Raw genomic sequence first — 27,885 nt, forward strand, 5'->3', positions numbered from 1 at the left:
GTGGCTCTGCCAGGGTGGAGACAGAGAGGGGACAGCAGCAGGACCCCCCCCAAAACCACAGCACCCAGGGGAGATGGGGTCCTGGCCAGGGTGCCTCCCCAGGAGTAGCCTGCAGCGACAGGAGGGCGACGGTAAAACAGGGTAGGAGCCGCAGGCGCTGCGCCTTTACACAATCCTGCTTTATTTACCCCTTTGTACAAAACCATTTTTCCCCGCTTTATTTTACAAAGCCGCCCCTGGCCCTCGGGGAGGGCAGGGGAGGGGGAGAGAGGGGACCCCGCAACCAGGGAGCACCCGGCCGCTCACCCACCCCATCTCACCTCCGCCGGGGCCTCGGGGTGGGTGGCAGCGGTGGGGAGGGGGCAGGGTGAACGCTCCCCCCTCCCCGAGCCACGGGGAGCCCGGGGACGGGGTGTGTGGGGGGGCCTTTAGCCTCATGGTTGTGGTCTGGCATCAAATCCTGCCGCCTCCGGCGCATCCCGCTTGCGGCTCCCAACCTCGGTCCCTGTCCTGCCACGGTTACTGCCACGGAGGAATAATAAATAGGCTCAGTGAGTAGGTAAATTCAGTACTACATATAGGGCTACAGTTTGATATATCCTCACTAGATAAAGAGGAGGGGGGCAAGGGGTCCCCCCCCGACTCCTCACGTACCCCCAGTCCCCCCGCGCCAGGCGCGAGTGCTCGGGAACTGGGTCTGGGTCTGCCCGGCCGGCACAGGGCAGGCAGACAGGTGGGGGCTATGGGAGGGACCCTGGGGGGGGTCGAGGGGCTCTGGGACAGGGACAAGGGGCCGAGGGGCAGCTCGGCCCCCCCCCCCCCCCAGCCGCGGGGAGGGAGCTCAGGTGGCTCAGCCACCCCCTGCCAGGGCTCCCACCGCTCGTGGTGCCAGCACCCCGCCGGGGTGGGCGCCCGGCGCAGACTGAATGCGGACCCTTTGGTCACCGCACCTGGCCAAGCTCCCACAGATGCCCCCCCCCCGCCTCGGCTTCGAGCCCACCCCGAGCAGGCATCCCTGCACACGGGGACCACGGTGTCCCTGCGGAGCCACGCCGGCCAGCTTGTCCCCATCCCTCCAGCCCAGAGCCCCCAAGGCTGGGTGCTACAGGTCCCCGCACACCCCCACACCACCCCCCCCCCCCCCCCCAAAAAATCAATGTCCTTGAGCCCGGGTCCGTGCGCAGCCCAGCTGAGCCCGGCTGCCCGGGGTACGGACCCAGCGCCGCGCCAGCCCTACAAGTACGTGTCCTCGCTCTCCCGGGAGCTCAGGCTCTCCTTGGACTGGTGGTGGGGGGAGACCTGGGGGTGCAGCAGCTCCCGGGTCGAGCCGGGCGCCCCGTTGCCCTCGGCCCCGGGGCCGTTGGCGGGGCTGGCCGGACCCTTTTCTCGGTTCTTCTCCTTGCTCTTGCGGGCCTTGGGCACGGGGGCGGGCCCGGGGGGGACGATGATGGAGGGGACGGGCTCCAGCGCCTTGTGGGTGGGGGGCTCGGCCTCACTGATGGCCTTGGCGCCGTGCAGGCGCGGGGGGGACTTGCACTGCAGCTCCCCGTGCGTCTCCCGCCACTTCTTCAGCTGGATCAGGTGCTCCCGCTCGATCTGACGCTCCGTCACCGGTAGCTCGATGACCTGCCGGGGACAGACTCGCGCCATCGGCATCTCCCCTCGACGGTGACACCGGCGGCCGGCCGGCTCGGCACCCCGGCCACGGGGGCAGGGTCCGGGATTCCCTCCCCGGGGCAGACGCAACCCCAAATCCAAGCCTTTTGGGCACTTGCCCCCACGCTACGCCAGCTCTGCCCACCCAAGGGCAGCCCAGTCCAGCAGCGTGGCCAACTGGGTGGCACTGGGACCCCAGACCGTCCCCCCAACACCTCACCTCCTGCACCAGGAAGGTCTCCTGCATGATCTTGGGGCTGAGGGCCCTCAGCCTCTCCATGGTCTCGTACTGGCCCTGGCAGGACTTGAGCTTGTCCGAGGAGCCCAGGGTGTGTTTGAGCAGCACGAGGCCCACGCGGAAGATGATCTTCACGCCTGCAAGGGGAGAAGTGAGGCGGCGAGTGCCTGGCAGGGCAGGGAGACGCTGCCACTATGTCCCTCAGATGCCGCAGGGCACCAGGTCCCGGTCCCGCTAGGAGCGAGGACACGCAAGAGGGTGGATTTGGGATGCACATGCCCCCTAACCCCCAGGAAACCAGCCCAGGCACGTGGCTGCCCCAAACTTGCCCTACAACGGGTCCCATGTGCCAGGAACAGGCAGGCAGCCGCGGCAGCGCTCCTGCTGCAGCCCCGAGTGTCATCCGTGTGCCGCAGGGGCTGCAGCCGCTCACTCCAGGAGGAGGAAGAGGATGGTGGGGAGCTTCTACCTTCACAGAAGAACATGTCCCAGACGCGCAGGACAGAGCTCCAGGGCAGCGTGCGGGAGAAGGCGCACATGAACCACTCCGTCATGTAGAGGATGGGATCGATCTTCTGCTTGCTCAGGTGCTTGTAGGCCACAGGCGAGACCTTGTGCAGCAGCGAGAAGAGGATCTGCCCGTCCAGCTGAATGGCCTCCTGCAGGGACAGCGTTGAGAGCCCCGGTGAGCACCTGAACCCCAGCCCACCCACCCCAGAGGAGGAGCAGCCCACCCTCCAGACCCGGCTATAGGAGTGGGGCTATGCCCCACGGATGCCAGCAGCTAAGCTACGCCGAGCCCCCGTCCCCGACCGCAGGATGCTCCTGGGGGCTGTGGCACAACACGGAGACCGTGGGAGCACCCAGGATCTCTCCAAGCTCCCTTCTTTCTCCAGGGTGAGGAGCTGGGGGAGCTTTCGACCTGGGAGACATCACAGGTGCCTGCCACCGCGGACCCTTCACTCACCAGCTTCTCGCTGTAATAACCGGGCAGGTACTTCTCGCAGATCTGCACCAGGCACCAAAAAGCTTGCTGCAAGCCAAGGGACAGCAGGTAAGCACCCAGGTGCGCCTGGGGGACATCGCCGCAGCCCCCACCCTGCTCCCAGGGACCACGGGAGCGGGCAGGAGGAGAAGGCAGAGTGTACCTGGAGCGAAGGACACCTCCCTGCAACCGGCCGAGCTTTGGGGTAAACGGGTGCTGTAAGCCCAGCACCCTGCCCGCCAGCACCAGCCCGAAGAGACCCACACCCCCCCCCCCGCTGGTCCCAGCTCTGCGGCCACTGGGTCTCCCCGTCCTCCCGGCCGCGCGGTCGTACCTCGGCCGGCATGTGCATGAGCAGGACGGCGGCGATGGGGGCCTGAGCTTGGCAGTAGCCCTCCTCTGGGCGGTACAGCGTGTATGCCTTCAGCACCCGAAACAGGTCCTGCTGCCTGCGGAGACACCCCGGGGAGGGAGAGGTGGATAGAGGGCACGGGCATGGCCCAGCAGCCTCCCCCGCGGACCCCAGCGGGCCAAATCGGCACTGGGCATCGCACGGCGATCCGGCACGGCAGGCCGGCTGCTGGCCACCACTCTTCCCCAATGAGCCTGGGTCAGTCCCTGGCTGGGATCCCTCTTCCCAAACCCAGGGCTATGGGACACGATAACCACGGCTCTGCTCTGGAAAGCCAGATCCAAGAGGTGAGACAGGGAGATGACCATCTCCCAGGGATGCTGGCTCAGGCTGAGCTGTGGCCGTGCAGGGACCCAGTTGCAAGCACAGCGGCACAGACGCTCCCCAACACACGGGAACGGCATTTCGCTGGTGAAACAGAGGCCACAGCCGGCCGCCTCCTGCCACGGCAATTCCCACCCCGCCGGGTGTCAGAGCTGATGCCGAGGGCTGCGACACATGCAGCGAGCTCCTGGGAAACCATCCTGTTTTCAGCCCATGCTTGGATACCTTGTGAGCTGGGGGGTGTAAGGACTGCAGGAGACAAGCGTGGCTCCGTGAGCTGGGATACAGTGCCGGTCCAGCCCCGTGGCTGCCAAGGACCAGACACGCAGTAGCTCCACTTACCCATGGCCTCCGCGCGAGACGAACATCTCGTGGAAGGGGAACTGCCGATGGAGATCCCGCTCAATCACATCCAGCCACTTCGGGTCCCCCGGGAGGAGATCGAGTTCCTGGGGAGGAGAGGGTTGGGGTGAGCAATACCCCACGCCTGCACGGTGCCAGCCCCACTCTGGCACGCGAGGCCCGCGGGAAGCCCAAATTTGCTGGCAGAGCAGCCACGGGACTGGCCCTGGCTCTGCCTCAAATGTGAGCCCCATCACACCGTGGGTCAGCCCATGCTGTCTGGAACGCTAGCCCCCCTGAGTCCCCCCCCCCCCCCAGCAGGAACAAGCAGCATCTGGGACCCCAACAGACACCCCAGCCCTGGAGGCAGCAAGAGCCATCCCAACACTGTCCCCCTCCACCAGCACCCGCCTCCCTGGCAGTGCAGGAAGGTCCCCGGCGGCACTCACGTCAAACTTGCCGATGTTCTGCTCCAACTTGACCTTGCTCCCAGAGAGGTACTGCCAGGCACGGCCCCGCAGCGAGGGTGGGATCCCCTTCTGGCACCGCAGCCGGATCTGCGGGGAGAGACACAGCCGTCACGGGGAAAATCACGGAGCAGCGGGGAGCAAAGAAGCCCCTGGGACAAGATGGGAGCCAGGCCCAGCACCGCGGTTGCAGGCCGGTCCCCCGCTGCCTCCCTGTACAAAAGGACGCGTCCCTGCATCCCTGGGGACAGGGTGCCCAGCCGCACGTCCCATGACAGCGCCTGCCATCGCGCAGACCTACGGGACGGCGTGGGGACCTGCAGCCAGAGACCCTGCTCACCCCCTTCTCCCCAGCACTGCACTTAACACGCCAGCTCGGATGGCAGCCAGAGCTGCACCAGCACGAGGGAGCTGCGGATGGCTGCCAGGAGCCCAGCGGAGGCTTTGTGGCTTGCAAACAGCTCCAAACAAGCCCGGCTCTGCCTCAAAGCAGGATCCTGCTGGGAGCTGGAAAAGCAAACACTGGAGCCAAGGTGGGGAGCGGGTAGCTCCCTCCCCACCCCGGCACAGCCCATGGGAAGCACTGGGGATGGAGGGGAGTGCTCTCCGGCCCCCGGTCCAGACCTCCTGCTCACCCACGAGGCCACGGAGAGCGGGGAGGTGCACCCTGCCGAGGGTCTCAGCCTTTTCGCCCGCTCACCCCGGGCAGAAGGGCAGACCTGGCCCCAGCTCCACGCATGGCCGGCTCCCGGGGCCGGCTCCGTGCCCACAGTCAGCCCCCGGTTTCCCTGGCACGGGGCACCAGCCAGGACCAAAGTCCAGACGAGGCAGCGCCGGTACCTACCCCATGTCAGGGAGCCGAGCCGGCTTAACCCTGCCGCTGCCAGCGCCCCAGCAGGGACCAAAACCAGAGACCCCCCACGTGTCCCACTCCAGCTCCCCGGGAAGCAGCAGCACCATCTCCCCACGGTCCTCGGCCGGGGCGTGCAGCAAGGTGGGGCCTACGAGACCGGTGCTTTCAGCACAGTTACCCTGCATAAAGCCCTACAAAAACCCAGCACGGCCTCCACACCTCATATCCCCGCTTTGGGTGGCACACGCCAAGCGCCAGAGACGTGCCAGGGCTCCATGAGCTGCGGCTGACGGCTCCCAAAGCCTCCCTGGTCCTCTCCTGCCTGCCCAGAGCTCCTTTTCCCTGTTTGCCGGCATAACTCGAGCAGGCGGTCGCGCTTCCAAGCAGCCCGGCCCGGCGCGGCGGTAACGCCACGTCCCCGGGAGGGTTTGCTGCTCCCTCGCCGCAACGCTGCTCGTTTACCCGGGCATGTCCCCGTCCCCAAGGGCCCTTTGTGCTCGCAGGAAACACGGCGGGCGATGCCCAGGGCGGCCGCGGGCAGCAATGCCGCTGCTGACAGCTCCCTTTTTGAGCCGGCTCCCCTTCCTGCTGGCTAAGCTACCAGGAAGGAAGAAGCCGCCTTGCTGGGTTTCAATTCGGCAGCTCCTCCAGCTGGCCAGGCTCAGCGCAGCTGGGGCCAAGCGGCTCAGCACCTCGCCCCCTTGGCTCCGCGCAGGCTCCTGCCGTAGCCTCCGCGCTGCGGGGTACCCGGCCCCTTGGGATCTCCCCACCGTGCCTTTCCCGGGATGAGGAGCGCATCTGGGCTGAGGGATGCTGGAAGCAAAGAGCGGTCAGAGCGCTGCCCGCCCCCGGAGAGCGGTGGGAGCTGCCCACGCGTCTGCCCTCCTTCGGTCTGGCTAGAAAAAGGGGCAAGGACCGGCACGCGGCGCTGGCACGGCTCGGCGCCACGAAGGACGCGGGGTCATGGCTCCGCCGGGATCCGGGCCAGGCGGGCGAGGGAGGGAGTGTTTTGGGATCCCGGAGCGGTGCAGGTGCGAGCGAGCCCAGCAGGAGCTGGCCCGAGAGATCCCTGGGCCGTCAGCCAGCCCCGGTGAGGCAGCCAGAAAAGCACCGGGGTTTTTCGGAGGCACAGGGAGCTCCTCCGAAGCAGCAGGGCCTGAATCACACAGCATGGCCCCGTACCAAAGCAGCCAGGCTCCTGCCAGAGCGGGGACGGTCGACAGCATCCAAGGCCAGTCCTGGCACCCTTCCCCGAGCAGCCCCAGGGCTCCAGGCGCGGAGCAGCTCTCCAGAGCAGACCTCAGAGGTTCCGGGCATGGATTTTTTTTTGCTGCAGGACAGACTATACAGCACATCAGCCCCACGGAGACCCCCAGGAGCTCAGCCCAAGCACGAGGGAGCTCCTCTGCCAGACATACGGCTGCCGGAGCATTCACCCGAGCCCGGAGGCCACGCTGCGGCACAGCCAGAGAGCAGTGGAAACCGTCCGCAGGACAAAGCGCCCGCCTGCCACGTCCTGAAAAGCTCTCCCAAATCCTTTGCGAGCGGCCAAGAAACAGATGAGGGATTCCTGCGTCGTTCAGCAGGCACCGAGCGGGGACGGCGCTCTGGGAGCACAGCACACGGAGCGGTGCCAGGAGGCTCTGCCAGCAAGGAGGAGGAGGAGGAGGAGGCGGCGGCCCTTCGGCCACTCTCAGGCACCGCTGGGCTGTGCCAGCGGCCTCGCCGCTTCCAGCGGACACACAGCAGCAAGCTGGGACTTGCTGCATCCCATCCCTGCCTCGTTCACAGGCTCAGGAGGTCAGGGAGCACCAACGGACCAAGCCACAGAGCCACCCAGCACACACTACCACGGGTCTCCTGGGGACCCCGGCTTTCAGACCAGCGTCACGCACATCAGGCTCAAACATTTCCTACCCGGAGCTTTTTTTGGTCTACAAGATGCTCAGAACAGAAGTTTCCATGACCGAACAATTCCCATTGCTGCCTGCAGGCAGCCAAAGAAGCCCTAGGAAGGCTCCAGCCCAGCAGGGAGCAGACGGGGGCAGGAGCGGGCTGGCTCGGGGACTGCACGCTCAGCCCCCCCCCCCCCCCCCCCAAGCTTCAGCTTCCCTCCCACCACGAGAAGCAGCGTCACGGGGAGGGAACAGCCCGTTCAAGCCAACAGCATCATCCAAAGGCAACGGGTCTATCTGTGGGGACCTGGTGACACGCGGGCCCCCCCAAAGCCTCCAGGGGACGGCGCTGCACCCGGCTGTCCCTCCCTGCCACCTCCTCTCACCTGCACAGCTGTCCCGGGGCAGCCCCAGGGGACAGAGCCCTCACGTACCTTCTTGTGTTTTTTGGCCATCCACTTGTCCCAGTTGTTGAGCATATCCAGCCACTTGGATTCCCGCTGCCGTAGCACCTCCAAGGGCACCTCCTCCAGCCTGCGGGACGGGGGAAGAGACCGGTCAGCGTGGTGCCAAGCCCTCCCTGCAGCACAGAGACCCCCCCCCCGCATCCTCTCCAGCACCCCGGGTGCCCCTCACGGCCGGCTGGCTGCCCCCCTCCCCGGTCCCGCAGGTGCAGAGCCCGTCCGGGACACGCTCGAGAGCACCAGCGTTTCGGCAGCTGCTCGGCGCTGCCGGAAGCGCTCGCCACCCGTGAAATCACCGCGCCGGCGCAGCCCCGATACCCCAGCAGTTCAAAAAAAAAAAAAAAAAAAAATTCTCTCGGGAGCAGCCTGCGCTGCACCCACCACGTGCCTGAGCATCCCTGGGGACCTGTGCCCAGAAAGAAGGGCACACCAGGAAGGCGAGGAACCCGGGGAGAGCAGCCAGAGCCATTAGCTGAGCTGAGCAAGGTCCGATCCCCCCCTGCGGGGGCTGGCTGCAGACGGAGAAAGCCGGGGCCATAAGCATCGTGTCATTTGCGCAGCCCCAGTCATGCTCGCACCCCAAAAGCCTGGCGCTGCTCCAGGCCCGGCGTCGAGCCCGGCCGAGGGTCCCCCAGGAGGGAGGGGAGCGTTTTCCAGCAACGGCTCAGCCTAGCCGGGGAATCCGATTTAACCCTGCCGAGGCAGGCAGGGATGCTGCTGCGACACCAAAGCCGGCGAGGGGGAAACCGGCACCGCGGCCCCCAACCCGCCCTGGGCACCCTCTGCCTTTCATCGGCAAGGGGACGGGGTGACAGACAGCTTGGCCAGGCCCTGGGCACAGGACATCCCAGGGAGAACAGAAGTTCCTTCAAGCTGTCAGTGAAGAAGGGCCAACTTCAGCAGACTCGGATCTCTTCCTGGGCTCGGCTCCACGCTGCCCCACGGCCACGCCGATCCCAGGAGCGGCCTGATCCTTTCCGAGGACCCGAGGACAGCGGCCTGGGCGCCGAGCATCCTCCAGGGAGGTGCAGAGCACCCAGCCCTGCTACAGGACACACAGACCCTGCCTCCTCCCAGACTTCTCCGTGTCAGGAGCCGGAAAGCTGCTGCACGGAGAGCCCAGGGCCGCATCCAGCTGGCAGCGCTGCCCCGCTCCCTGCCCAGCCCTTCCCTGCCGGGTCCCACCCACCGCAGCGGGTCAGACGGGGCCGAGCGCGATTGTTTCGGAGAGCGAACCTGCTCCGAAGGGATCCGCTTTGCTCGGTGCGGCCAACCCACCCTCCCCAGCACGGGCTGGGCACGGCCAGCAGCTCCGCGGCCGGCAGCACAGCCCGGCACGGGGATGGAGAGAGCGCTGGCCCCGAGCCGGGTAGCCCGGGCTGCCGGAGGAGCTGGGGCTCTCCAAGGCGTGGGAAGCTCGGGAGCACTGGATGCTGGATACAGGAGCTGGCCGTGGGCCTGCTGGAACCCGGCCAGCCCAGACTGGAAGCTGTTACCAGCTGATGGCTGCTTGGCAGCGGGTACGGAGCGAGGACCGGAGGCATTTCAGATGGCCGAGGCGGGGAGGATGAGGTGGGGGCACCCCAGGCCGGGAGGTGGTGAGATGCCCTACGGAGGGAAGGAACTCCTCCACACCCACACTGTGGGCAACAGCCCCACAGCTCAGCCCTTCCCAGTGCCCCCAGACCCGCTGTGGGTGCTGCGACACCCTGCTTGGCTTCCCTCTGTTTCCCCAAAACCCTTCTGGCTATAGGGACCCCAGTTCTGCCAGCCACGGATGGAGGCCACACGCTTCTGTTTATCCACTCTTGGACAGATGGGGAGCGGATAAAAGCGCTGAAGGAGGGCAGGATTGTGCCCCAGTGCATCTGTGGGGCACGGGAGGAAGGCTCGGTCCCCAGTGAGCGCAGCCACCACGCTGTCAGCACCCCCAGGAGCAGCCACTCGCCTCCAGCACCAGGAGCTCCAGCCGGGGGAACCGCTGAACCCCAGGGACAAGGACAACAGATGGGACACCCAAAGCGTCCCCAAAACGCTGCGCGCGGCCGGGATGGGCCGCAACGCCCCAGGCAGGAGAGATCACCCCGCTCCTACAGCGCGGAGCCGCGAGCCCAGCGGGCAGGGATGGGGTTTATCACCCAGAGCGATGCGCCTGGCCCAGCGCCAGCGGTCAAACCCCCGGTGCCTTCTCTCCCCGCAGACCGGCCGAGTAACGCCCGCAGGATTACAAAGGGTGAACGCTTCGTTCCTCGTAGACGGGGAAACCGAGGCACGGGGCGCAACCGACACCAGAGCGTGCGAGGCAGGCAAACCACAGGGGAGCCCGCTCCAGATGACGTCCCGGCTGGAGAGGAGCAGGCGGCCACGCGTCGTCCGCTTCTCCGGGCGTTGCTTCGAAACCACGGTCGGGAAGACAAAACGCCAAACACGCTGCCGAACCAGCTCGCCCGGCAACCCGGAGCGCATTCCTGGGTGCCGGCACCGCCCCGGGGCTCACAGCCGTGGGCTGCTTGGCAGCTAATTTTGGCTGCCCCGCTTCCTCCGAGGGTTTCCTCTGCGGAGGGGGGCCGGCCAGCGGCTCTTGGCCGCTGGCGCTTTCGCCGGCAGCTACCGACGCCGGTTCCTCTGGCGGGACTCCGAACAACGGGCAGGGCCTCTCTCGTTTGACGGCGGCCAAAAATACGCCGGAATCCGGGGCTGGGAGGAGAAGAGGCCTGGAGGTAACCAGACACTGACCTCGGCGAGGAGGCCTCGGCACCGGCGGACACCGTTTTCCAGCTTTTTCCTCGACGCAGGAGGAGATGGCGAAGGCGGCGGATAAGCGGGAATGGCTTTTTTTGGGGGGGGGGGGGTGGGTAATCTCGTTCGCACCCCACCTGCCGTGGCCTCCACACGGCCGTGTGTCCACGGCAGCAAAGCCTAAGGGACGGTCGTGGGGAGGGCTGTCCCGGGAGGATTTAATCACCTCGTGGAACCGCTGCCCTGCAAACGGCGGGGGGAGGTCCCGGGACACCCCCCCCCCCACCGGGGCACAGCCCAGCCCCGGGGCCGCCCCACGCTGCGGTTCTTCCGGGGAAGCGAGTGGGGCCAGGCTGCCCGCGGGGCGCCGGGGACCGGCCCCGAAGGTCCAGAGCCGGGGGCGGCGGAGGACAATCCTCCCCCCGCCCGGGGCGAGAAGAACGGCTACCGGCCCCGCCGCCCCGAGGCCCCGCGGCCCGGCCCGGCCCTGCGGGGGCTCGAGGGGCCGGTGGCGGCCTCAGCCGGGCCCAGGGCGGCTCCCCCCGGGGTCCTCAAGCCCCGAGACGCGGGGTCCCCCCCTCGTCCCTATCCTCCCCGGTCCCCGGTCCCACTCACGGCCCCTCGGCGCTGCGGCTGCCCACGATGAAGCCGAACTTGTCGACGCGCCGTTCCTCGGGGCCGCCGCCGTTGACCTCGGAGTCGGATCCGAGGGAGCTGAGCTCATCGCCGCCCTGCTCGGCCAGGCTCTCCCGGGTCCCGGCCAGGCTGTGGTGGCGGCCGCCGGGCGAGCCGGGCCCGCCGCCCCCGCGGCTCTTGGCCATGGCGGCGCGGCTCAGCGGCGGCGCGGCCGCTCCTCCATGCCGCGGCCACGGCGGCGGCCACGCCCCCCGCCCCCGCCGAGCCACGCCTCCGCGCAGCGGCGCGATTGGGCGGCAGCGGGCCTCCCGCCAACCGGCCGCGAGGATTGGCGACGGGGACGGCCCGCCTCGGGAGGGGATTGGTCGAGCGGCTGGGAAGGAGCTGTCCGTCAGGGCTCGTCTCCGCCCCGCCTCCGGAGACGGCAGGGAGGGGGCGGGGCTACGCGAAGCCGAGGGGCGGGGCAGCGCTGGGGCGGGGGCCGGGAGCGGGTCCGTACCGGGACCGGGCTGAGCCGCACCAGCACGGCAGTGGGACCGCACTGGGATGGCACTGGGACTCCAGGGAGGACTGGATACGTGCATACCGGGGCCGCGGGAGCGCCGTGCGGGGTCAGCACTGGGCACGTGCTGGGACGGGGCACCGGCAGGACCCGTTTCCCCCGAGGGATGACCGTGCTCCAGTCAGGGGATGCTTTGAAGCCAAAGGCACACACGTTATTCCCTTTGAAGCCAAAGGCACACACGTTATTCCCTTTATAAGCACACCGCACCCCAAACCTGCCCCAGCCCAACCACCGCCGCTTCACGCCGAGGTTCCCCATCCACCACCGGCCTGGGCACCTGCAGCCCTGACAGGTGAAACCGGCCCGGCTGCCCGAAAAATAAAGCAAAAAAAGATCTATAAAGCAAACTGGGTGACAGCGCAGGGTCTGGGATCTGTTGGGGGCCGCTCCGGGTGAAGCCTTCCAGGGAGGGAAGGCAGCGAGCCCCATCCCACCGCCCGAGGCTTCTCACAGCCCTGAGCCCAGCGCTCCATTTTCTCCCTTGAACAGCGAGGAAGCGGGGGCTTATTAAGAGCCAAGACCCTCTCTCAAAGCGGGTAACGCGACCGAGGGAACGAAGCTCATTAAAGTCAGCAATAACTCAACCTACTTCCAGATTTTTCTGGCAGCCTGAGCCCCGCGGGTCCTCCCCACTGAAGTGGAAGGCTCCGATAACAGTTGCTTTGTACTAGATATACACACGCACAGTCTGTTACAACATGTATCAGTAATATTTAGATAGAAAGGGGCTGGCAAGGCTCCACGCAAGCTATTTCTAGTGGGAAGTTTTCCTGCCGGAGCGCCGGGCCGGGAGCTCAGCCCTGCCAGGCTGGTAAAAGGAGCTTGGCTGAAAATGTCACCCAATCACCAGCGCAGCCTTCAGCCAGAGACATCGAGGAAACACACGTCGGATCGGGGAGTTCCTGGGGCACCAAGCGTCGTGGCGGTTCACGCCACCGAGCACAGCTGGAGAAGAAAAGCTGGATGACTTTAAGCACAGTCCCATCACGTTTGGGCCCCGCGCCGGATGTAAAAACATGACTTCTCCATTTCAGAGCTTTCATAGCAGGTTTTTTTTTTTTTTTTTATCAACTCTGGGAAACACCACTTGCTGCCCGGTTTTGTTTTCTCCAAGATTGTACCTATTGTCTAGTTTTTCAAAGCAAAAGGAAAGTCATTAGCGCACCTTCCTGCAGGGTGGGAGCACCCCTCCATCCACCATACACCCACACACACCTTGCCCACACCCGCCGAGCAGCTCCGAATTCGGCGTCCTACAGCAGGGATGGGAGCAGGCTGCCTGTGTGTGTCCGGCGGGCATCTGTCAGAGACGGCAGCTGGCCACCGCAGGCGGGGGACCAGCGGCCACCTGGGCTGGGCCAGCGCCAGGCTCCTTCCCTACAGCAACACGGCTTCCTCCCGCCCTCCGAGAGGGGCACAAGGGAGGCGGGAGGATGCTGGCTCTTCCCTCCTGCTTCATCTCTCTCTCTCCCCTAAGCGCAGAATAAGGTAAACAGGATGTTCCTGTAATGCCTGAACACCACTAAAAAAAAAAATAAAAAAAATCCACAGCTTTGGATTATCCCAAAAGAACAGAGATACCCAAATCACAGACAACCGCCTCTTCCTTGGCACCCAATTCTCTGTTGATTAACTTTGCTCTGTGTTATGTTTCTGTCAAACTGCAACACAGCTCTGACTGAAGGTACAGGAATAATATGTTTTCCGGATCTGTATGCTCTCCAGAACCAAGAGATGCCAGCTGCATGATATAAAGTGTAAAACACGTTTTCCAATGAAATTCTCACCAAGTTCAAAGTAGTCTTTCTGCCCCCATACACAGACATAAGTATTCATACATACATGCTTCACGTTCAGGAATAACTGTGTAGCGCTAGGGAAATTTTAACAAAACCCTTTTCTTGCAGCCTTTCCTAGAAAATAAAAGGATTTCCTGTAGTAAACTGCCTAATTACAAAACCCCGATGTATTTCCCCACAACCCACCCAAGTGCTCTGAAGCCAGGCATACCTCCAACTGAAAAACCTAAAACCCAAGGAACGAGAGCTGTGACAGACAGAATCCCGCACCGAGATGCGTGTTTATTAAAACAAATCACAGGCTGTACAGAAGCAGCACGAAGCTGTTCAGCATGCACAGACCCAGATCTCCTTTATCGCAGGGAACAGCCACGTACACTCATGCTGAGGGAGGATAAATTTCCAAGTCAGGGTCAAGGCAAGAGGCTCTTGCAGATACATCCGAGACAGAGAAAGAACAAGGGGTTTAGTAAGTATGTTGAGAAGGAAGAAATTTTCGATTAGAAAAAGGTTAAATGAAGCAGCAAGCACTGTAGTCAGACAGATGATGTTCTTGGTCAGTGTAAATCCCTCAAAGATGGATCTAGACTATGCTGGGCACAACCTCAATGTTGCTTCACAAGGGAATTCAACGGAGAGACAGCACTCGAGCAAAGGATTGATCACTAACAGACTGCTGCAGTTACATACTAGGTCACTACATTTACACATTTCAGGGCTCTATCAACTTCCCCTCTCTCATCAGCCACCCAAACATGGGGTTCGTAGTCTCTCTTTTCAAACTAGAGCTGGCAGGCAGTCGCAGTAGCCCCTAAAAGGCTGGAGGATTCGAAGGGTTGGGGTTACGCTAGTGGCAATGCAGCCATGTTACGTCTCTCGGCTCCACAGCTCCTATTTCTTTCTGCCTCCTCTTTCTTTGAGTGCCAGGTGAATCAGAGAGCCACTTGTCATGTTGTAATAAGCCAGGGAGTTCGAATCCTTGATGAAGATGCCCTGAGGGGAGGAGAAAAGAAAAAAATAAAACAGTTACACCAGAAATCTTAATGTTCCCTTCCCACAAAACCCCACACAGATGAAGCCCTCCTGGCTGTACTCTCAGAACAGGGTGATGACAGAGTGCTGCAGGCTTTGAAAAACCCTGGAGAGATCCCAGGGTCTCAGAAGATGGGTACTGGAGGAGGTGGGTATGCTGGGAACAATGCAAGAGTACAAACAGACAATATACACCATATACCTTTACAAACATACAGATAAAGACAGTCACCACAACAAGTGAAGTTATTTAGGCTCCACTCCCTGCCCCCCCCCTTTTTTTTTTAACTTAAAAAAAATCAGATAAGCTTCCTTCCTCGCTAAGGGTTAATACAGTATCTGCCCATAGATGAACTCCCGAGGAGGTAAGTGCACAAAGTTCACTGCTTAGGCAGCAGGTTGTGCCTGAGCACATGCATGACTGGAAACAAGTTATTAAAAAGGAAGGGTGCCCTTCTAACAGCTCCAGTCTTGAGAGGAAGAGAGAGACATCTCTTCCCTTCCGTGTTTTGGAGAAAGTCTTTGCAGAGCTCTCAGGGTTTCAAGGTGCTCTCGCCCACCTTCCACAGCACACTCGACAGATCAGTGGGAGCAGACGGCTGCATTTAAATGTCAAAAAACCCCAATCAAACAATCGGCTGATTTCAGAGAAAGCCATCAAGCTTAGAGGACTCATCTGCAGCAGTGACAATGCAAAGATCCACTGATGCCACCTATTAAAGGCCTGTCCTGCTGCAACAGTGTGCAGTTCTGTAACCAAGTCTGCTGTACGGACAGGAAAACCATTCCCTCTGCTCCTCCCAGCATCTCAGTAGGTACATTACAAGTTTTTCTCATAAAAAATCAGTCTGTGTGTGAGAAAGCACTGAAGTTAACAAACAGGATTTGAAGGGCTTTTACCCACCTCATACTGCAGCTTCTGTTTCCCAGCTGGCATCCCTGTGGCCTCGTGGATCTTAACCTTTATAACAGACACCTAGGAAGAATCAAAGACCTTGCTCAGGCTTTTTTTCCCCACTGTACCGATGGGCAGCACTGCTCCCCCAGCCACGCAACCCTGCTGGGCAAGAGGCTGCAGTGTGGGGAACACCCAGAGTTTTATAGCTCCTGCCATGCAGGTCAATTGCTATTCTCAAAGCGAAGAAACTTGGTAGCAAAACAAGAAGGGGTAGAGACCAGGTTAATAAGCTACATGCCTGGTCTGAGAGCGGCAGGGTAAACACCAACACTTGGCCGTTGAGTTTCCATTCCGTCTTATCCTGCATGTTGGGAACCTGGACTTTGACCGTGACCGGACCCTAGAGGAAACAAAGATAACGTCTCTTACAGGACTATGATAAAAGAGTGGGCAGACAAATTATTTATAGACACACAGCGGCAGACAAATTATTTATTTCCAAAACCAGCCACATATCTCAACTTCTCAGTAAACACACAGAAATGTATTTGCCTCAACACTGAGAAAGTTACTTCACTGCTACCAAAATAAAACATTTAGTTGGATTTCTCTCATTAGTCCCTCCTGTTGCATGCCATTCACCAAGCATCACACACATTCACAGTGTTACAGAGTGAACGTATGAAGCATTAAACAGGAGACAGCTTCTCTGTGCAGACATCCAGGAAAACCATACAGCCTTCTTAAAAGACTTAAAACTCAACCCACAATGATGGCACTCTTCAGGAAGGAATTCAGTCTAACATTTAGTTCATGTTGTTACGGAATATACCACATTACCATACTATTGTGCTGACATTGATATATTAAATCTCCTTGCATCTCCAGCTTAGCAGTCCTCTGCTTAAAAGCTTATTAGCAGCTTTAATTCCTCTTTACATTCCTATAAACCTACCTCTCACTGCCCTTAATTACAGAAGAGCACTATCTTACTGAACTTCTGTGTGTAGTGCTGCATTGCTCTCTCCAGTAAAACACAAAGCAGTTTAGTTTGCTCAGGAATTGACAGTAGGAAGGAGCCATCTCAGAAAGTCACTCCCTTGCGAAGTACTTTGGCACATCAGCTCCCCTCTGTGTAGTGAGCTGGCTCTACATCCTCTTTGGGCAGAGGAGGCTGACCAGCCCAGAGGGGTCAGGACTCCAGCGCTTCTCAACAAGCAGCCAGCCCACACACGTACCTTGTTCCTGCGCAGAAACTCCTCCTCTGGAATCAGGCTATCTTCGCTCTTCAGTTTCTTTGAGACTGGCTCATCCTCCATCGGTGGTGGCGGGTGAACAGGAGGCATTGGTGCTGGGGAAGGAACCGGAGCCACGGGAGGCGCAGGAACAAATGCTGAAACGGGACAGGGGGACACAACATGACCTGCAGTCATCCACTGAGTATACAACAAACACTCCCTTATGTAAAAACTTTTAGCAGACCAGTAAGGGCTGAAAATAAATGCCACAATACATGGAGGAAGTTAACACAACCAACAGTAACATGCAAACTTCAAACGTTAGATCTTTTATATTGGGAAACAGTCCAGGAAAAGACAACAAGCCATAAGAGCTTCCTGCAGATCTTGCAAAAAAGAAAACACTCTCGGTTTGGCATGCAGAGCGGTGCCAGCACCTCAATTTAAAAAAAAAAAAAAAAAAAAAAAAAAAAAAAAGGAAGACTTGTTTTTTACATTGTGCTTTTCAACTTAAAAGCACCCAATGCTATGAAGCTGCTGTGAGGAAAGGGGCCAGACAACAGCTTTTCCTCCTGCAGCAGCAACTTCTGTAACAAGTTGTAACACCCAGTGAGGTGCTAGCAGTTCCTCTTTACCCTGGTTCCTTTTGGAAAGCAGCATGGATTCTCAATCTTCACCTGGGCAGGCTTGCGGGGACACAGACATAAAACAGGCGAGACAATTCTCTCTATTTCATGCTGCAGGAGGAGTCTGAGCCCAAAACCAGTACTGCTAGGTAAGTCATATCAAAGACCCCCAAATTCTTAATGATGGGACTTAGGGTCTGCAATCCCAATTACACACCATTAGCAGAGGCACAAAAGGAAAAAAGAATCAAAGCTCAAGTCCACATTATACAGGAATTAGCTGACAATTAACCAGAAAAAGCTGAAATTACTGACCTGTTGGTACTATCATGGGAGGCGGGCGGGGGCTCATGATGGGAGGAGCAGAGGGCGGCATGGGGACAACGTTGATGCGTGGGGTATGGATTATCGGTGGCATGGGGGTGGCTATGACGGATCCTGGAGGCAGACGGACAACCGAAGTCATCGGGGGACGAGGCATGACTGGAACTGCAGAAACAACAGCAGCACGAACGGGAGGGGGCATCTGGAGAGAGAGGGTAATTTTTCTTAGCAGATGCATGCAGGAAAACTCAATGCTGTTCACAATCCTGATTAAAATAACTGGGGCAACACACAGAGGACTTCTGCTGGCCAAAGACTTGCTGAGGACCTCAGCAAGCCCACCGTATGGCCAGCCCAAGCTGCCTGTGAACAGGCACAGAAGCCTCATTAACAGATTAACCGGTTCTTCCTTCCCTCACCACTCAGCTATCAGACCATGAGCCATGCAGCAATCTTAAAGAAGGAGCTATTTCAGAGTCATGTAGCGGAACCCTTGGGGGAGGAACACTGGGCAAGTGAGTCACCTGTCAACGTTTCTTACCTGCGGCTGCTTTTGTTCTGCACCACACCTTTTACACCTAAGAAAAGGCCCCCACCCATTCCTTTGTTAGCCATACTCCCTTCCTCCAAGATCTCACTGCCCATCTGACCAAGTCTCTTTGGTACCTCTAAGGATGAAAAGCTCCACCTAAGCCTTATTTTCCATTTTTAACAGCAAGTTCAACAGAGTTCCTCTGATGGTTTAAGAGTCATTCAGAAACATGAACTTCACTCAAAATCTGCTTCTAAGCCAGCGCCCTGCTGTTATAACAATTGACCAGGACTCTGTTCTAATTAACCACGGCCACAGCCGTTTGCTTTTGGAAGCCCAAACACTTACTGTGGGTGGACGAGGCACGGATGTGATAGGCTGAGCACTAGCTGGTGGATTTGATGCCGAGGAAGGAGGGGGTGGCTGGGGCATTTCATTGGGTTTGCTGGGACCGATCTTCTCCTTGCTGTCATCTTCTGGCACCAGTCCCTTGGCCTTATGGATAGCTTCAATTTGCTCTTGGAGAGTAATATTGGCCTGAGCAGCCTGTTGTGTGCGGGCCATGCTGCCCGAGTGGCCATCCCAGGTCACCTGAGAGGATACAATAAATCAGAGTAACTCCAGTCTGTCCAGACTGCAACGTGAGCTGCAAATAAATCAAGAGAGCAGCTTTACAGCAAGAACAAAGTTCAAACGACTCCTGTCTCTCTAAGCATTCATAATACTACAGAAATCTGTTAAAAAACCCCACAGTTTCCACTGTACCTTTTCCTCTGGTTTCTGGATTTCTTCTTCACCAATCTTTTTACCAATGGCAGTCTCTTCTACACCAAAGATATCAGTACGGCGCTCTGCCAGCTGCTTCAAGCTGCTTTCAATATCCAAACCTGCAGGCAAAAAGAGAAATTCTTATCTCAAGTGATATAATCGAAGTCAAACATGATCAAGCCTCTGTTAATGATCTTTAAATTATTTGGTACCTAATAGCCGAGTGTTGCTCTTTCTAAAAAGAGACTGCAGCTGATGGCTGGTCAGCAGCAGCTAATGAATGCTCTTTGCCTTTAAGTTTATAGAAAGGCTTCAATGTACTAATGACAAATGTATCCACGTCATCAGCACACTGAGGACATCACACAGAAAGCTACATTTAAGATGGTCCTTATTGGTAGGACCTGGGGGCAGTGAGGGGGTGCACTAAGAGTTCACAGAACTCATCTAGGAACTTGGTTTTGCAAGCTGTGTCAGATACTCAAGCTGACCTGGGGCATAGACCTCATCATCACTCTGCTTTTCACGGATGGATCGATCACGCTGCTCCAACCATCGAGGATCCAGGAGACCAATTCGCATGTGTTCTTGCATTTTACTGGCAGGGATTTTCTCACCAGTGATGGGGGAAACAAGATACTCATCTGGAGCTGGGGCGGGTGGTAATGGTTTTGAAGCTAGAAAAACAAAACCACACTATTAAAAACACATCAGAGGATGCAGCCTAGAAACAAATACTTTTGTGATTATTCAGGAAAAAATAATGTTTTTCTTCACCAGCCTGATTTACCTTTGGGATCATAATCTTTCCGCACAATGACCTGATCTGGCGTGGGAGGAAGAGGTGGTGGCATTGGGGTTTCTGGAGGAGGAGGAACCTTCTGACCTTCATCTTCATCATCTGAGCCCTTATTTAGGGGGGGGGGAAAAAAAATCATAACCAAGTTCCTGTAGTCAAATACTCCCCCACAAGATTTGAGAAAGGCATAGAAACCCTATGCAGCGCTGGACAAACTGATTATGCAGCTTCAAAGCAACAGAGCTATTTTGCTTCTAGACACCTATGCTACAGTGGTTCCTCTGGATAATCATGATTCAGATATTCAGTGGACCCAGAAGAGGAAGCAAGTACTCCTCAGCTTCCACATTACCACAGCACAGCAAGCAGGGGCTTACGGTTAACCATGCTCTTGTTCCTTGTTACCAGAAAAACAGCTTACATACAGTGGGTAGAGGAAGAGTCTAATATGAGTCATCTCTCAGTGTTCCAGACTCTGTGCAGAAGAAAGTCCAAAAGGCTTGATCACAGAAACATAAAATCCACACCATTAGGTGACAAAATTACTGGATTTCTCTCTTGGAAATTGTATTGTCATGGAAAACATTTAAAAAACCCTATATTCCAGCAAAACCAGGTTGTTTTGAAATTCCACCAGAAGGAAATCTCATTTCCTCACGAAACTGAGGAACTTCTTACAGTGAAAATGAAGGGCATCATAAAGCACACAAACTTTACAGGATAAAAGTAATGCCGATTCTGTTGGCTAGTTACCTCATCCATATCCTGCACTTGTGTGTCTTGATCCAGCTGGGTTGGGGGCTCATCTGTTTTCTCTTGCTTTTCATCTTCCTCATCTGACTCCACCTCCATCTCTACCTCCTCACTTTCCCCAAACTTCTCATAACGCTCCTGGATCAGGATTCGAGCTCCCAACTCTTCTGGAGTGGTGGGAGGAGGGAAATTCCCTACAACACAGAAAACAAGAGCTTCTGTTTCTCTATCCCATTTCGTTGCTCAATGCACAAACAGAAATATCAGTTTCTTGAATGAAAAGCAGTTTCTTTACACAGCAGTGGCATCAGAATCTCCTGGGAGCCAAGGTATATAGAAGGGAATGGATGGAGTCTATACAGACCAACATCAGCTTGACACATGAAGATGAAGGTACTTCTAGGTGAAAGCACTACTAGAAAGTGGGACAAGTTCCACTGTCCTGGTGGAAGTGGAAAAGTGGACACTGATGCAGTCCTGGACTTCGTTCAATGAGAACATTACTGACTCCAGAAAAAAACCCAGCCCTGCACAGTTACTAGAAGGCTTTGTCCTTCATCTTTGAAGGATATGCAGCTGTAAAACCCAATGACTGTCTAAAAATAGCATTTCAGGACATAGTCCCTCTACTCAAAGGGAGCAGAGTTTCATAGAGGTTACAACGCTCGACTTCAGTACCTTGCTCATTGGGCTGAAAGTCAACTGTTTCCACAACCACAAAGTCATGCCAATCAATCTGGGCATAAGCAACACGCTCCTTTTCCTTCTCCTCCTCTTCCTTCTTTCTCTCTCGCTCCTGGAACTTTGCCCACTCCACTCTGTAATACACCTGCACAAGCAGACATAAAGCACACACCAAATGTCAGACAAGAAACACATCACAGTCATCTCTACAGCACCTAAAAGTTTACGCTACCAACCCTTTCAGGGCAGTTACACAAGCGCTATTTCAGAGGCCTGGCACAACAAAGAAATATTTGTATTTCATTTAGAAACCATAGGTTTGCCTACTGAGTAATGCACTGCACCAGCTTTGCAGAGTGGTTTTCTAAAGCTGGAACTGCAGACTTCTTGAGCCAGGACCAGGCCATCCATGTATGACATGACTCTGCTATCACTGAAGATTCACAGCCAGCAAACAATTCACAGATACTTTATTACAACCCTGTAATGCCGCCTTTCCAAAGGAAAAGCGGTCTTTGTGATGAAGACAGAAGTCTAAGTAATAAAGAACAGCTTGGAAGGACTGTAAGTGACCGAGGTGTCACACTGAAGTCATCTGAGAGGCAACCATTCTTTGTAAAGCGCTTGGAAAAGGGTTGTGCACTATCTATGCCTCTATGCTGCCACAAGTAAATTTCCCCCAATACGAACACTAGCTAGTGGTTTAAAGGCAAGCTTGAGTACCCTGTATTCAAGTGAATACAGGGGCCACATCCTATCCTCTGTACGTTTACATTTGCTGCCAATAAGTCAGAAACATGCAAAGAGAAAAAACTCAAAACATAACTGAAATGCTTAGCAATTTTGCAAATTTTTCATGCAATACCTGATCTAGGACTTCCTTGGGATTTTCGGCCTCTTTCTTGAGTTTGAGGAGTAAGCCTTTCGGTGGGATCAAGATCTGAAACATTTTGCATGACAGTTGGTGACAATTCTTTTTGCCAAAGCCTCCTTGAAAGCAATTATTCTCTTTCCACCTGATAAAAATATCAGCAGACCCCTGGGACTACATTTCATTCAGTCTATTGCAACCCTCCTACTGCTTACACTTGCACTTAAAAATATTCACTCTTGGCCTTCCAACTACCCTCTATATTTAAAAAACCACAACTTTTACTTATATTACAATAATGTCTGGTACATTTAAATAACAGCCCACCGTGTTCAGTGCTGCACATTGCCGACAATGTATGAGATACCCACTCTACTTAAAGAGTGAGATTTAAAGGATGGACTTCTGGAGCTGCACATATTTCTAGTCTGGCTGTTTTGTAGGGCTTTGGTAGTCTTCAAAAATCAGTACTGCTGCTGAAGGAATCAAATTGACAGATAAACTGCCAAGAGTACCTTTGTGTACTGTTCAACCAGCTTAGTGAAGTAGTTGAAGAGACTGTGCTGGGGGCGAAGGAAATCAAACTGGTAGTTCCTCTGCTCTTTCTGCATCAGCTGAGTCAAGAACTGCCGCCCGTTCCGAGCCACGAACTGTGCCGTTAGCTTCACCACATCCAAGTCAAAGGCCGAGATTGAAGGAGGATCTGCAATGAACTCGAACTCCGGAGGTGGCTCTTTCGGAACAACTGTCTCCTGGATCACCTGGGCCTGCACCTGCAGAGCAGAACAGAGATGGCTCAGTGACTGCCCTCAACAAACCGTTACCAAACACTTGGGAGAACTCATTTTTCCCTTAGCTGCTACAGGAAAACAACATCAGTCTAGACATCCTGGCAGCTGCAAGGATGAGAACAATTAGTACCACAGGGTATATCTGGACATCTGTATTTAGGTGTACTATAAAAAAAGATGTTGCTCCAACAGCTAACAAAACTGGAAATTATCAGGACTTCACTATAATCCTCCAGGACAGCCAATACCACACAGTGTGACTGATGGCCATGCAAAGCATGTAAAAGACTCGGATTCAGTCAGTGCCCTTTTTCCATCCAGTAGGTATAAAGGCACAACTAAACAAGATTAGCAACATTTTGTACTCCACGTTTTAAGGGGAAGTTGATCCTGCCAGCAATAAAAAAAGGAAATGTTTCTACAAAACAGTGCATGCAACAAGCCCAAACTGAACTCCAAGGGATTCTAAAGACTTGCCTATGGCAGGAGTCCTAAACTCATAAAGTCTGAGCGACCACTAGTGTAAGTAGTGTATCAGTCAACACAGAACTAAAAGTAATTAAAACAGACGAAGTAGAATAATATATCGGCTCTTTCACAAACGACTTTGTGTTACCAGCAACTAGAGGATGCACATCTACATCAAAACCAAGTCCCAGACACTAAACTCCAAGCCTCCCAGTGCCGTCTTTTTTGCAAATGGGTAACTAACTCCATCATTTGCCTTGTCTTTCAGACCTCCTGCTTAACATTAGGATGTGACACGGTCAGTCAGAAGCCAACTTCTTGACCAAAGCAAAAAGGAATACTTGCCTTCTGTGGAAGCTGCTGCTGAGCACTCTGCTGCTGTTGCATGACCTTGGGAATAGCAGCCGAGGGCTCCTGTGCTTTACCCTCTTTGAACTCACTGACTTTGTGCCGGTAGTATGCATGGTAAGGATCATTGGGATTCAGGAAATTGAACTTAGGGTTATTTATTTCATTCTGACGAATTCGAGCTTCAAATTCTGGACCATTTCTGGGGAGGAAAAAGATAAATTGTTTAGATGAATGGGCACCAATTCAAGTGTAAATGTCTGTTTCTTTCATAGTAAGATGTGTTGATGCATCAGCCCCTCAGAAGACAATTTTCTCTCCTACATGGAAGGAGTTTACTTCTAAGTAACTCATACCCAACGTAGCAGCCATCTGTACACACACAAGTTAAAGGCATTTGTCCTAATTTAGTCTATAACACTTCACAGTGAATATTTCTTAAGACAGTTAAAAACTCACGCTAACAAGTGCTATACAATCTCATTTGGCTACACACAAACAAAAGGTCATTTATTGGATTGACAGTTTATTGGATGAAGTTTACAAGTTACTTACTAGATCAATTTTATTTGCTCTATTAACAAGCTTTTAAGACTAGTTTCATTTCCAGAAAGTTCATATAAGGAAAAAAGTAGGTAACCATCAGCCTGTGCAGAGATTGACCATGCTGGAGAGTTGCAGTTAGGAGAGCCGTAAGTTTTAGTTCAGGTAACATCCATTCCTCCCATCCAAAGTGCAAGCCATTTATTTCAGGGTAGTTTGAGAAAGTTAACAGCTGCTATAGCATGTTTCTCTTCATATTCTCTGGATACCTCTGCCTCTTCCAAAAGAGGAGGTCTCTATAATACCAAAGCATAAACACAGCCCCTTCCTTATCCTCAAAGGAAGCCAACGCTCCTTGGCAGCATTTTAGAGATCAGTTACACAGTAAATGTCTTTGATTAGACCAGCATTTAGTAATTGTCTTAAATCCACAGCAGCAACAACCACCCCTTTTTCATGAGGTAACGGCATGCAGCGTTCAGTCTGTCTGGATGCCATGAAGGTTAAGAATTCACACAGCCACCTGAGGGGTATTTACCTTGTGTGCTACTCATACGCTCCTAGGAAGAGCAAGATCTGGTCCCCTAAGACCTCACATCGTGTTAAGACAGCTAGAAATACTTAAGCATCAAAAAACAGCAAAGGAAGATGGCCTGCGTAGCACTAACTTGCACTTGCAGAATGATGACATTAGGCAAATGGAAGAAGCCCAAATGAGTAAAATTTATTCAACTTTTAGACTCCTCCCCTAAATTTGACATCTATATTCACGCTAATCAATCTGCTACAGTCAACAAGGGAAAAAATCCCATACACATCACGGGCAGCTCATCCATCCTAAGAGAGGACCAGACTACTCTCTGGAGGTATGCACTTCTCTCCCTCTGTCTATCAAGGGAGAGAGAGATGACTGAGGCTTGGACGACCACACATCCCAGCCGCTGACACAGCTGACCAAGCTGTACACAAACAGGGATGGGACTTAACCTCAGGGCTCAACAAACAAGCGAGCACCCTTGTACTGGAAAAATCATTGCCTACACACTGTAAAACACAGTCATGACTCTTCCTGGCTTCATCACTCAATGGAGCACCTGTAATGAGGCTTCCCTTCTACCTGGAATTTTGTTTCCCCTTCAGATCATTTGGAACAGGAACTGTTACCTGGTTATTGCAGCTCATGCTATAGATTTTGCCAAGAACTTTATTTTATTTATTACCACAGTTTTTCTAGCAAAGCATGTTCTTACATCTCTTCAGTAAAATATTGTCGTTTCTTTTCCACTGTCTCAGTGGCATAGACTTAATCCTTAAAAGCCTTCATATAAAGTCACGGGACTGTGACCTGCTTCTGTTTCTGGAGCTGCAGAGACATTAGAACTGAAGAGGAGAAGCATGAAAATCTCAGGAAACACAAGACAACACCAGTGTTGTTTACCTGGCTACGAAGCTGGCAGTCTTGTCCACAATATTCCTGACCTCAGGAGGAGGATAAATAATTCCTACCACAGGTTTCGCTGGTGCTGCTTCCTCTTTTGGCTCCTCTTCTGGCTGTAATAAAAATGTACATATATGCATATATACAGTCCTCTGTACTTCTGCCTCACAACTATAGCAACTATTCAAAAGGTGAAGAGGTGGACATCTTTCATTGTGGTGTTTGCAATCAGTCAAGATACTAAATTCAAATAGCCTAAATCAAAGCTGAAAACAAGAAAAGGAACTTCAAATAATATTGAGTAACGTGCTATATACCAGCATCAGGGGGTGAAAAATAGCCTGGTAGGCTGCAAACCCAGACTAGGTTTATTTTCAGGTGGTTGAATTGCAAAAGTCATCTCTCTCCTCTCTCAATTTCCTCATCTACATTGGGAGTAACAATCCTAACACACCTTAACAAACTGTTCTGCAATCCCATGCTTAATGAATGTTATGTAAGAACTAAGTATTCCAAACAGCAATCCAAAAGGCACACAGGAGCATCTATCACCCTCCTCAGCCCCCAAATAATTGAATTTTTCCTGACACAGAGATCTGGTTTAACAATCTGAACCACCCATCCCACAAATGAATTCCTCAGCTTCTCAGGGTGGGAGAAAATGTTTTTCTGCTTGTTAAGGGCACCTGCTGCTGGGACAGGCAGAGCCAGACAACAAGGAAGTCTCCTCCATGGGAACCAAAACAAGGCTTCCCTGCATTTTTACTATCTCAGCCTTGACCCCGAGTAGGTTTATAAATGCTGAGCCAAGAGGCAGTGTAGGGGAATGCCTACAACACCACATCTAGGAATAACTCAGCATTGCTAAACAGGTTTGGAAGTTATGAACGTTCCTAGAGGCCTGTGAGACTACAAGAAACTAGAATCTGAATGATTAACTCCACATTAAATAAAACATAGCTTTTTAATCCCATTGTGGTTACATCAAAAGCTGGTTGTAGAGGAAAGCTCTGCAGGGCGTTTTTCTCACTAATATTATAGGAGGATCCAAACTAAGATCCCAGAACCCTCCCTGTGGACGGCTTTGTCTTCCAGTAAGACAACAGAAGCTGCTCTTTGCAGGATACTAAAGATGTCACTCCTCTTTCCTCATCAAGCAACTTTCACAAGAAAAGCTGTTATAAGAGAGAACAGGTCTATGGGAAATGTTTATGATCTTAACAGGGACAGTCAGAGAAATTTTAAAATACCAGTAAAGCTACTAGCTCTGCAAAATCCATGGGGACTCCAATGCAGAAAACTCTCTCGAGTCAAATACAACCTTAATAAAGTGTGTTAAGAGAAAGATACCACAAATATTTTTAGTTTTCATTCCCACTCCCTCCAAACAACATCATCTTGAAGAGCTGAAGCATAAAGCAACACCACACTTGAGAGATGTTTTTATTTAACCACAATGCTGAGCTGCCTTGCTAACTTATGTGCATGAAAGTCACTGTTTTTTTTGGGGGGGAGAACCACAATTTTCCTCCTAATTGTGTTAGCTACACCAAATCACCCCAGATATTCAGTCAGATCAGCTCCCTACACTGGCTTGCTGTACTGCTGCACAAGGGCTGATGCCGCTGGGTGAAACTGCTGGAACGTGCTGTCAGGACAGCAGCTCCAGCGACGTCGGAGCTGTATTCCCATTTCGGGAAGGCTGGGAAGCAGTTCCTGTGGAGGTGAGACAGAAGAGAACCGTGGAAGGTACTGCAAAACATGGGACTGCTACAGAAGGTACTGCAAAACATGGGACTGCTACGCTCTCTCAAGTGCACTGGAACGTGTTGATTCCTTTCACGTGTTCTTCCCGGCGGCAGGGCCGTTCCCATCGCTTACGGCAAACCCTCACGCCCATCACTATTACAACCCTGTGCCGCTTCCAGGGAAGGACTCAGCCTTATACCGAAGTATAGCACCCCCCCCAGTCGTCCGTCCGTCCCCCCTCCGCAGGCTGAGGGCGGATGAACGGGGACCTGCGGGCGATACCGACTGAAATCAGCAGCAAACGGGAGGAGGGAACTGCAGCCCCCATCTCCCCAAAAAACCCACGACAAGCGGGGCAGCGTAAGAAACCAGAGACCAAAACAACCCCACGCACCTCAGCGCGGCCTGCCCGCCCGCCCGCCCCCCCCTCCTCGCCCGCTCGGCCCGCACCGGTTTGCTCTCCGCGGGGGGCGCTGGCTGCGCCGGCGGCATGGCTTGCACCGGTCCGGCCGGCATGGTGCTCCTTCGGGGCGGCGGGGAGAACTTCCCCGCCGGAACCGCTACCCGGGCCGAGACGAGGGAGAACCGGAGGAAGCCGACACCGCCGCGGACGAAATGGCGGCGGCCGCTGGCGACGCGATACGCATG

The 27,885-nt window shown here is 55.2% G+C and overlaps 2 protein-coding genes across 3 annotated transcripts; both read right to left on the reverse strand.

Annotated features, from left to right (window-relative positions):
* Positions 1-161: 161 nt before the first annotated feature.
* Positions 162-11,251, reverse strand: TBC1D10A (TBC1 domain family member 10A). 2 transcript variants are annotated; one of them, XM_030026040.2, is made up of 9 exons: positions 10,991-11,251; positions 7,607-7,706; positions 4,407-4,514; positions 3,958-4,064; positions 3,214-3,328; positions 2,862-2,927; positions 2,364-2,553; positions 1,877-2,031; positions 162-1,626 (listed from the first exon to the last, which is right to left on the reverse strand). In XM_030026040.2, the coding sequence occupies exons 1-9, from the start codon at positions 11,194-11,196 to the stop codon at positions 1,234-1,236; spliced, it is 1,440 nt and encodes a 479-aa protein (XP_029881900.1). In that variant the 5' UTR covers positions 11,197-11,251; the 3' UTR covers positions 162-1,233. The 2 variants fall into 2 exon arrangements, with proteins under 2 accessions (XP_029881900.1, XP_040982092.1); XM_041126158.1 differs by lacking the exon at positions 10,991-11,251 and adding an exon at positions 8,025-10,794.
* Positions 11,252-13,637: 2,386 nt separating this feature from the next.
* Positions 13,638-27,882, reverse strand: SF3A1 (splicing factor 3a subunit 1). The gene is made up of 16 exons (XM_030026054.2): positions 27,688-27,882; positions 25,489-25,601; positions 23,505-23,709; positions 22,416-22,673; positions 21,895-21,969; positions 21,024-21,174; positions 20,346-20,539; positions 19,584-19,701; positions 19,285-19,470; positions 18,791-18,912; positions 18,374-18,616; positions 17,485-17,695; positions 16,544-16,698; positions 15,604-15,705; positions 15,312-15,383; positions 13,638-14,368 (listed from the first exon to the last, which is right to left on the reverse strand). The coding sequence occupies exons 1-16, from the start codon at positions 27,751-27,753 to the stop codon at positions 14,267-14,269; spliced, it is 2,373 nt and encodes a 790-aa protein (XP_029881914.1). The 5' UTR covers positions 27,754-27,882; the 3' UTR covers positions 13,638-14,266.
* Between the last annotated feature and the right edge of the window lie 3 nt (positions 27,883-27,885).

The sequence above is a fragment of the Aquila chrysaetos genome, chromosome 9, assembly GCF_900496995.4.
Source record: "Aquila chrysaetos chrysaetos chromosome 9, bAquChr1.4, whole genome shotgun sequence".
Classification (NCBI taxonomy): domain Eukaryota; kingdom Metazoa; phylum Chordata; class Aves; order Accipitriformes; family Accipitridae; genus Aquila; species Aquila chrysaetos.